Source organism: Conger conger, chromosome 6 (assembly GCF_963514075.1).
Source record: "Conger conger chromosome 6, fConCon1.1, whole genome shotgun sequence".
NCBI lineage: Eukaryota > Metazoa > Chordata > Actinopteri > Anguilliformes > Congridae > Conger > Conger conger.
The window spans coordinates 60,854,175-60,864,125 of record NC_083765.1 but is presented as its reverse complement, the minus strand read 5'-3'; the positions used below and the strand labels follow the sequence as shown (position 1 = coordinate 60,864,125).

The 9,951-nt window shown below is 42.3% G+C and overlaps 1 protein-coding gene across 1 annotated transcript in view; it reads left to right on the top strand.

The window, feature by feature from the left end:
- Positions 1-9,635, top strand: part of LOC133130439 (cingulin-like protein 1) — a 44,436-nt gene extending 34,801 nt beyond the window's left edge. Inside the window, exons 15-19 of the mRNA XM_061245040.1 lie at positions 3,225-3,308; positions 4,130-4,254; positions 5,710-5,818; positions 6,524-6,687; positions 7,546-9,635. Coding sequence (XP_061101024.1) covers positions 3,225-3,308; positions 4,130-4,254; positions 5,710-5,818; positions 6,524-6,687; positions 7,546-7,657 — 594 coding nt within the window. The 3' untranslated portion in view covers positions 7,658-9,635. The remainder of the gene's footprint in view (positions 1-3,224; positions 3,309-4,129; positions 4,255-5,709; positions 5,819-6,523; positions 6,688-7,545) is intronic.
- The last annotated feature ends 316 nt before the right edge of the window (positions 9,636-9,951 follow it).

The window sequence follows — 9,951 nt, the reverse complement described above, 5'->3', positions numbered from 1 at the left end:
TCACACATTGAGACTGAAGCCTTCGTCTCACTGGCATGGCTCTCCCCTGTTTGGTCAAAGAGAGTCTTTGTCTCTTCTGTTAAAAATCATCCATCCATCCATTACCTGGTCAGGGTCGCGGGGGGTGCTGGTGCCTATGCCAGTGTGTATTAGGGGAAAAGAAGGAATACATCCTGCACAGGTCTCCAGTCTATCGCATAAGAAGCAGAAAGCACTACTCTCTCTTGCTCTCTGGGGAGGTCAGCGGGTATAATTTCCCCTCAGAGCTGTCCCTGTGGCTACCTTTGTCCAGGGATGTCACCAACAGTATATCTTCAAATGGAGCAATTGACACCAGACCCATCTTTCAAAGGCTAGTATAATAGAGCCAACTGCACATCCAAAGTATTTAACGTCAACAGCAGATGCAGTTAAATTGCCTGATGAAGACCAAACGGGTCGAAACTTAATAAATACGTGACCAGAGAGCATTAATAGCAGTGTGTGCACGGGTATTATTTCATTACTTTGCCATCTTTCAAAGGCACCAAGACCATTAAAAGTTCTCCAGACCAAGCAAAGGAGATGGTGGCTGAAAAGGTTGGGGGGAAACAGAGCTGCAAAATCGGTGTTACTTCCTCTCCTAAAAAAGCCATTTTGTTTGTTCAGTAGGTCTGGGCAGAGAGGTACAAAGTGGCTGCGCAGTCGGTTCTCACTGAAAAAAACTAAAAATAACTTAACAAGTATCTTAGTCTTAAATTTAGACTTAAAATCTTACTTATTTATTTTTTGCAAAATGAGACAAAAAACTGCCAATGTGGTGAGAAAGTTTGACTCATTTCAGGATTTGCTAATGGGGTGAGAAACTTTCACTTGTAAAGCAAAGGGTAACAGGTTAGTATTTTCTACTTGAGAGAAAAAGTCTTTAGGTCTTATTGCAAGACTAAAAATGCTTGTTAAAACAGTCATTTTTTTCAATGCTGCAGGAAGCTGGGGTGAGTTGCCATGGAGACTGCGGTGTGGGTTAGGAATGGTGTGTGTAGAGGGGGGGGGCGTGAGGTGGGATGGGGTCACCATGAGGCACGGGGGGGGGGGCGGGGAACACCTGCGTCTCTGCAGGCACCAGGTGCCGCTCCGCTGTCTAAATGAGAGTAATCTCCCCTCTCTCCCCTCCGCTGTCCCTCACAGGGCACATTAGTCTCTCTCCCCGTTCCAGTCTGTCCACTCAGCTCCCCGGAGCTGCCCTCTGCGTGTAACGGTTAGCCCAGCCATCGCTCATACCAGCAGGCCGGAGTCAGCCTCTAATTGGCATAAAATATCACCCATTCTGCCTTTTCATCACAAAAATAGAGCCCCGACATCCAGTATCGATTATTTGTCTCCTTTTTATTTCTTCCTCTTCTCCTCTGTTTGCCCCTCCCTCCATCCCTCCCTGCCTCAGGATCAGGGCTATTGAATGTCATTAAAGAATGGCTCCTTTCACGTCTCGTTTAGTTCACTGCCTGCGTTTGTCGGAGGAAGGGACCGGCAGTGGGGTTTTTTCACACTCGTCCAGAGGGAACGTTTTAATCACCCGGTTTGCCGAATAATCTGTTCACTTCATGGAAACTTCATCCAGCCGTTATGTGGAGTCGGAGGTCATCTGTGGCTGACGCGGCGGTGAAGCTGGCTCCATTTTGGGAGCTGAACTGCCTCGTCCTTGAAAGCCTGAAAATAGCAGGATGTGACTTGATACTGTGTATTGCCCTAACAGGAAATGGCCGGCCTGAAGCCAGTTCACACTAGGGATGTGTATCGTTAGGATTTTATCGATACCGATACCAATACCGATACTCCTTATCGGTGCCGGTATTTATCGATACTCTTATCGATACCACGGCGTGTAATTTAGTGTATAAAATAAAGACGTTACAAGATGGTAAAAGATTCAATCGTTTTTTATTACCACAAGGGGGGTAACACCAGCAACATCATTAAACAACTTACAGCACCTGCCTTTTAAGCCCTTAGCAAGTCAACATGTGTAGTGCGAGGTATGTCAAAAAAACTAGCAGGCAGCTTGTTAATTTTAAGCTTAATTTAAAATTACAAATGCTTCTCAGAAGAGATTAAATAAAATAAAAACCTAGGGAGATGACCAAAGCCCTTGCCTACATGTTCAACCCAACAGATACATACGTGTAAACAGAACAGTGTAGGGGAGGCGCTTCTCCTGACGCATTTATCCCTAACAGTTTTTGTTAAGGAAAAGCAACATATTTACTTTCTCTGGCAGCAGCCGAGATCGCTCTGGACAGAGTGACGTCACGCTATACACTCGGATAAAATGGCACTGCGCATGTTTTAAAAAAGGGTCATTTAATTACTTATTATTTTTAATCCAGCTTTACTGGCAGTCCTAAACCTTTAAGAATGTATATATTGGGAATCAATCTTGTAAATTATTAACTTAATCTAGTATTTCACTTCCCCTTTAATGATTCATACACTCACCGTGACTTGATGAAGAAGCACTGTCAGCGTCTGCCGGCACGGAGGAGGGCACGGTGTTGTTAGCGTCTGCCGGGTTGCTAACTGTAGATGCGTTGTTTAACACGCCGCACTCCTTCAGCTTTATGCTATGGGTAGACTGCAAGTGTTTCATGATGTTGCTGGTGTTACCCCCCTTTGACGCAACTACTTTCTTGCATATATTGCACTGAGCCGAGGATTCATTGAGTTTGATGAAGTGAGCCCATACCTGCTTAGCTCTTACGGCCGACATATTGACTACTAGAGTAAACAACAGGGTGCTGCGTCATAACCTGTCAACGTTGGGAGTGTCATAATTACGCGACGGTTAGGTAGACTCTTGAAAAATACCGAAAACAGTATAGTTTGTCCAGAATCTTTAGCGGTACTCTGGTACCGACCAATTAGGAACCGGTACCAAAAAATACCGGCTCTCGGTACACATCCCTAGTTCACACTGTATGACATTGAGGGGCCGATTCTAATGATAACTAGCAGATAATTGATACGTTAACGTTAGCATTTTTTTTTTTTTTTACTTGAATATTACACATTTTTCAGCAGCGAACTGGATCTGCAGAGGCGTAACAACACGTCTCATGACAATGCCCGTAAGGAATGTTACCAAACAGGAATTTCCCCCCAAAAAAATATGAAAGGCGTTTTCCGGGCCCTGTACAGCCCTCGCGGGAATGAGTCACTCCGCCTGACGGACTTCTCTCTCGCTGTGACAGGTGGAGCAGTTGAGGAATGAGCTCCTGCAGGAAAGGGCTGCCCGACAGGACCTGGAGTGTGACAAGCTGGCGCTGGAGCGACGGGTAGGCTGCCCTGCTCATCCCCTTCCACGCCTGAGGAAATCAAAACACTCACTCCTTCTGTATCCTTCTCTTTCTTTCTCTGTCTGACTTATTCTGTCCTCTCTGTCTTCCTCTCCACCCACTGTTTCTCTGCCTCACTGCAGAAAAACTAAAAAAAAATCAGTCTTAACGAGTAGCTTAGTCTTATATGTATACTTAAAATCTTATTTTGATTACTTTTTTGCTAAATGAGACAAAACACTGTGGCAAGGAAGTTCATTTCAAGATTTGCCAATGGGGTGATAAAATTTCTCAACAATCGAATGTTCTCTAAATGTATTCAAAAGATCTTGAGTCATTAATGGCTAAAATGTTTATTAAGACTGCCATTAATTTGCAGTGCAATTCATAAGAATTTCTCTGTAATTCAGAGTGATCTGCCTGGCCATAAGCTCATGCAGCACAACACTGTTATTGCCTTCAATCACTCACAGTTAAATCGCCATCTCAAATAAGTGAATTGCAGTTATATTACCATCTCAGTTAGTGAACGTGGTTAAATCACCATATCCAATCACCATCTTGTCAGTAGAAGCAGCTAAATCGCCACTTTAAACAGTGAGCCCAGTTAATGTAGAGCATCATAGAGCATCACTAATATAGAGCATCATTAAACCACTATCCAAATTAGTGCACACATTTAAATTGGTTTCTGAAATTGTGACCATACTCTCATGACCATTACTTAAACTCAGTGAGCATTTCAGGGTCATCAGTCACCTTTAACGCTGCCGGCCGCTCTGGAGAGCTCTGTGGAGTTAATGAGAGTGTTTCTCCCCCAGAATAAAGATCTAAAGGGCAGGCTGGATCATCTCGAGGGCTCTCAGAAATCCACCAAGGAGGGTGTGGTGACCCAGCTGGAGGGCCGGATTCAGGAGCTGGAGGAGAGACTGGAGGTGGAGGAGAGGTAACACTGCGGTGTCTGGTGGAATTGAGCCAATCAGAAATTGGGGGTGCACTCTGAGGGTATTTCATACATCTGGGTTCCAATACAGCAGACAGTCTCAGTAAAGTGTGGAAAAGTATTTGAATCCAAAACAATTATGTATTTGACCCAGGTCTGATGGATTCCTATGGGAAGGGCGCGAGAAGCCAATGTTTGACTACGGGGCTTTTAAAGCACACATTGGGTACACAACGGGAAGGAATGGTTAGGAATAAAAAATCTTTTGTCTGGCTCAGAAAAAAAAATCTGTGTGCAAATTTATGCGTGATTGGAAACAAACTGAGAAATTCCACCGGATTTATCAAACAGGAGTTTTTTCATATCCACATGTGGATGTTGATGAATATGTTCCAATACCAATCAATCGTAAACAAAAAGCGTGTGCATAAAACATGATTAGCATAAATGTACGCCCCTAAATTACCTTATAAGGACCACGGAAATCAATTTCAATCAATTTAAAGAGATGGCCGAGAAAAGATGAAAAAACGTTGTTTTAAAATACTGTGTAGGCTACACATGATCAGATTTTTTGTTTATCATTATATGACTGTGTGTGCTACAGCTACTTGTACAGGGCTACAGGTCTTTGCAAACATTAAAATGTATATTAAAATGTATTTAGGACTTAACATCTTCTATGCCATGATGTTTTCTCAAAATTACTCAACATTATTGTTTGTTTATTTTGTTCAAGAAGGGCAAGGAAAAGCTGACTGTCCAGGTTGAGAAACATAAAGAGATTTATATTCAACTCCACTCAAGCATTAATTAATCAGGATTACCTGTATTCATGACCCATATATATGAATGATTATAATATTCAATTGGCTTATTAAAATATTTTTTCCACTCTAAATCAAAATATGAATGAAGATAATAGTAAACGCACAAAACAAGCTTTACAACCGTGTGCCTTTCATTTCTGCGCACAATATGAAGCTGAGACCGCTCGTGAAGTGCGTTCGGATCCTACGAAAAAACTGACATCCGATTACTTTCATGAATCCCACATTATTTGTGTGAATGCATTTCCAAAGGATCTAGGGTCAATTTCGTTCGGCTAAAGCTCTGCTCCTCAAGGCAGCTAAAGCATCTGTGGTCGTCTCAAGCGCATGTGAGATTTTATTAGTGTTTGGACAGCTTCAAATCTGTTTGAAGATAAAGCCTCGGTGTGTGTGTGTACTGTATACAGAGCAGTAAAATGCACTGTCTGACTGCACTATGTACAGTGATTCTGCCCACCTGTGTTTGTGTATTGATCTGTGTGCTGGATTGTTTTGTATGAAAATCGGGTGTAGCGCGGTGCAGCACGATGTAGCGTAGCAGAAATGGGCTGCTCTGTAGTATGGTGTGAAATCCAGGCTCAGAATGCCAGGGGCGGAGTTTGCCCACAATGCCATTTTTTTGTTCCAGGGATCGCGGCAATCTGCTGCAGGCGAACCGCAAGCTGGAGAGGAGGGTGAAGGATGTGTCCATGCAGCTGGAGGACGAGCGCCACTCACTGCAGGACCAGAAAGACCAGGTGAGTGGGAGAGTGCGTAACCATCCAACCCCCCCCTCCAGTGCGCCAAATGGTTTCTTCCATGGTTTCTTTATGTGTGGCATTCATTGAAAGGGTCCAGTCCAATGATTCTGTTTGGGAATTCAGGAAGCATGTTTGGTTGCACTTAGAGATCCACTGCATGAAAGCCACTGTGCACTTGATAAATCCCACATCCAAACATTTATCCCAAAGTTTATTTTCAAATACCTACCTTTGACAGTAAATTTTTTTAATATACTTTAAATGTTCGAACTCCAGCCCTCCAGCCCTCCAAGACTGGAATTGCCCACCCTTGGTCTGGAGTAGGGTTGCCCAACCATGTACCATGGAGGCCCAAGAGTATGCAGGTTTTCAATCCAACCAATCACTACTTCACAATGTCACTAATTAGATCCCTCCTCTCTGGTAGAAGGTGTTTAATTAGTGAAATCAGCTGATGTAGTCACTTTTTTTGGAATGAAAACCTGCGTAAACTCTCAGAATTTTGTGCCTAAAATAGTACCCGTAGCCAGTTGAACATTACTGTATTTTCAGAGTACATTTGGGAAATTAGATCCTTTAAGAACAAAAATGTACCTCCACTGTTGCTTTATTTCTGAGAGGGCACTCAGCCCTCCGTGGGACACGATTGGGCTTTGTCCCGTGACTGAGAAGCCCAGCCCTGACCCTGCGCCTCCTCTGCAGCTGGTTCTGAAGCTGAAAGTGCTGAAGCGGCAGATGGACGAGTCGGAGGAGGAGACGGAGCGTCTGGAGAACGGCCGGAAGAAGCTGCAGAGGGACCTGGATGAGCAGACCGAGGCCAACGAGCAGCTCCAGGGCCAGGTCAACACCCTGCGCAAAGAGCTGAGGTGAGAGAGCCTCCATCACACTGATTGGCCAGGTGTCAATCAGAGCTGCGCGTGATTGGCCCGAGCCTCCACCAGGGGAGGTTTCCGAAGTGCTTCAGTCAGCAGGGTGCCCTCTGCTTCAGCGTGGGATAGGGGCTCTTCTGGTCGGTCCTTTCAAATGGCTGCATAGCTCAGGTGGCGGTTTACAGGTTGAAAAGAAGCAGCAACTAGCCACATGCAGTTTGTAGGGCTCATGCTATTGCACACCTTTCCAAACCAACAGCCAAAGTATGTGGCAGTGATGGGACAGGTTTACATTTATGATTCCGTGTTTTGAATTTAGGTGTAGGAAATGGGTAGAAAAAGCTGTTGACGGAAATAAAGATGTAATGTAGATGGAGACCCAGCTGAACACAGCCATGCCTGTACTGCAGTCATTCAGCACCTGTCACTGCTTCACATGCAAAAAGACCTGCCCTGCAATCCAGTAACACACACGAGTGTGGTCACACACACACAACGAGACATCCTGTGGTAGCATGCTGCTGTTTACTGGAGCCTTAGGGCCCATCCACACCAAGAACGTTAACTGTAAATACATTGTTTTATGTTTCTAAATCGTTCTAACGTGGATGGTGGAGTGCACACCACAACTAGGGAACAATAAAACACTGAAAGCCAATCAAATTCCATCCAAATTTACAGGGCGTCATGTTAGAAAGTGCAGATGATAGCCATAGGCTATTTACAGGACATTATCGTTCATCCTTGTGGATGGCTTCGTTATGGCTATAGTTATAGTTCTTGGTATGGATGGGCCATACTCCCAGAACGTCACTGTTAAATGACATCTTCTGCTTTGTGTCTTTCTTCCTTCAGGCGCAAGAGTTCGGCTGCCCCACTTCTGAATAATTTGGACGATGACGAGGATGATGACGACTTTAGCACTAGCGGGGAGTTTTTCTACAGCCTGGCTTCAGGACGCAACTGATCCTGCCAGCGTTACACCCAAGGGCTCTCAGCGCATAGACAGGACAATGAGGAAGAGGATGACCGGATGGATGCTGATAATTGGAATTGACCGCCATTTTGGAACTGTTGCCTGTCTGTCATAAAGAACAATGTCAAATGCCTTTACTGTATGTACACAATATGCCTGCACGTTTAGCATTTAATAGCTTCCAAAAGCTGTTAAAACTTTAGGGGCCGGTTTCATAGACCCTGATTAAGCTTAGTCGTGGACTGAGTTATGTATCATTCATGGCTTAAGCTGTGTCTGCGAGTCTGGTCCGAGAACTTGAATATTTATGAAATACTTCATGATAAGTATAATGCCAGTGCTTTAAATAGACTTGTCACTTTTAATTTTTATATTCCTAAGAAATTAAACAGCTTTGATTTTTACGATGCCTTCCACAATTGTGTCAGAAAAGGGTAAGGCTGAAATGAAAGATGTACAGCTTGAAAATGATTGCAATTATTTGTTCACTACAAATTTATTTACTTAATACACAGTTAAAATGATGTAACTGGAATACTAAGGTGAATATGTTAAAGGGAATTTAAGATGAGGGATTATGTTGGATAAAATGTTTCCTTTTGATTGACTTTGTATATATTCAGTACATATATTGATGTACAGTACTATGCAGAAGTCTTAGGCACCCTAGACTTTATTATATATATGTTTATTTGTTTATGTGTGTTAGTATAAAACACATTTGAGATTTCCAAATATTCATTTGGAAAAGATTTAATTTTACAGAGACATTTTTGAATTTAATTTTAAAAAGTAAAATATTACTGGAAGCAATTGACTACTTTTTACATAAAAACTTGATCAAGGCTGTCTGAGATCAGAAGCAAGGACCCAACCAACGTCCGCAGAAGAACTGTGGCAAGTTCTCCAACATGCTTGGAATAACCTCATTGTCTTATAGAACTGCAGGACAGCGTTGGCTATCATAAAGAAGTGATGCAGTTTTAACGCCGAAGGGTGGTCACAAAAAATATTGATTCGCTTCAGTTTTTAACTATTCTGCCAAATTCCTAAAATGTATTGTAAAATGTATAGTACCTTTATTTAGGACCTTTCATTGAATTATTTTGGAAATAATCTTATCTGTGCAGAAGGTTATACAGGTGCCTAAGACTTTTGCACAGTACTGTATGTGTCAGCACATATCAGTACCAATCGACAACTTGTCTACAGAAGTTACAAAAACAGATTCATGTTTATAGGTCATGTTAACTGACACCAATAAGAAATTATTTTTTATTATTATTTTATTTTTTATTAAAAAAATGAAAAAAGCATCTTGGTGAAACTGGCATCTTCAAACAACTCATAGTTCATATTATTGTATTTTCACTCTGGCTTAAATGTCTCAGAGCTCGATCCAGCTGTTAATCTGCACAGGAAACTTTATTTACAGTGCTGTTAAAAATTAAAATTGGGTGTAGCTATATTTCTTTTGGCTCATATATCACCTTCTTTCATCTCAATTTTGTTAGATCTCTGAGAAGAATATTACACATTTATTGCTTCATGTTGCGGGTGCTTCTCAAGGATATATCAATGTGTGAATATACTGTATGTGTATGTATGTGTGTGTGGTGTGTATGTGTGTGTTTGCGCGCATGTGTGCCTGTGTGTGTGTGTGTGTGTGTTTGCCTTTGTGCCAGGTGGGAGGATTATCTTTTAAGTAAACTGAAACTGTGACAGACTTGCGTTGGCAATCACAGACCTGTTGCTACACTGTGGTGATATGCACTGTATGGATTGATCCAGTAGCTTGGATCACCATTGCTTCAGTCCAGGGCAGAGCAGGCTGGTTGTTGTTGTGTTTTTTGGGTTGGCACTTGGGGAAAAAAGAGTAAGAGACATCCAGCTACTACCTCTCTATGTACTTAAACTATATCTCTATGACAAAAAAACCTTTTTGAAATAAAATATATTGTTTCCATTATCTCATGTACTTATTGTATTGCAAAAAGAAGTCTGAAATTATCTTTCCAATACAGTTGTGAATTGGAAGTTCTTGTTTCATCAAAAAGTGTGGCAATGTTCTTTTAGCAGAAATGTTCCCAGTCATCCAGAATTATTATTATTATTATTATTTATTTATTTATTTATTTAACCAGGGGAGACCCATTAAGAATGCGTTCTCTTTTGCAAGGATACCCTGGGAGAAATACCAGAGAGAACAGTTTCAGGACGAGAGAGAGAACAGGGGTGAAGCACCTGGAGCAGTTTATGGGTTAAAAAAACTATTCCAGGGCCCA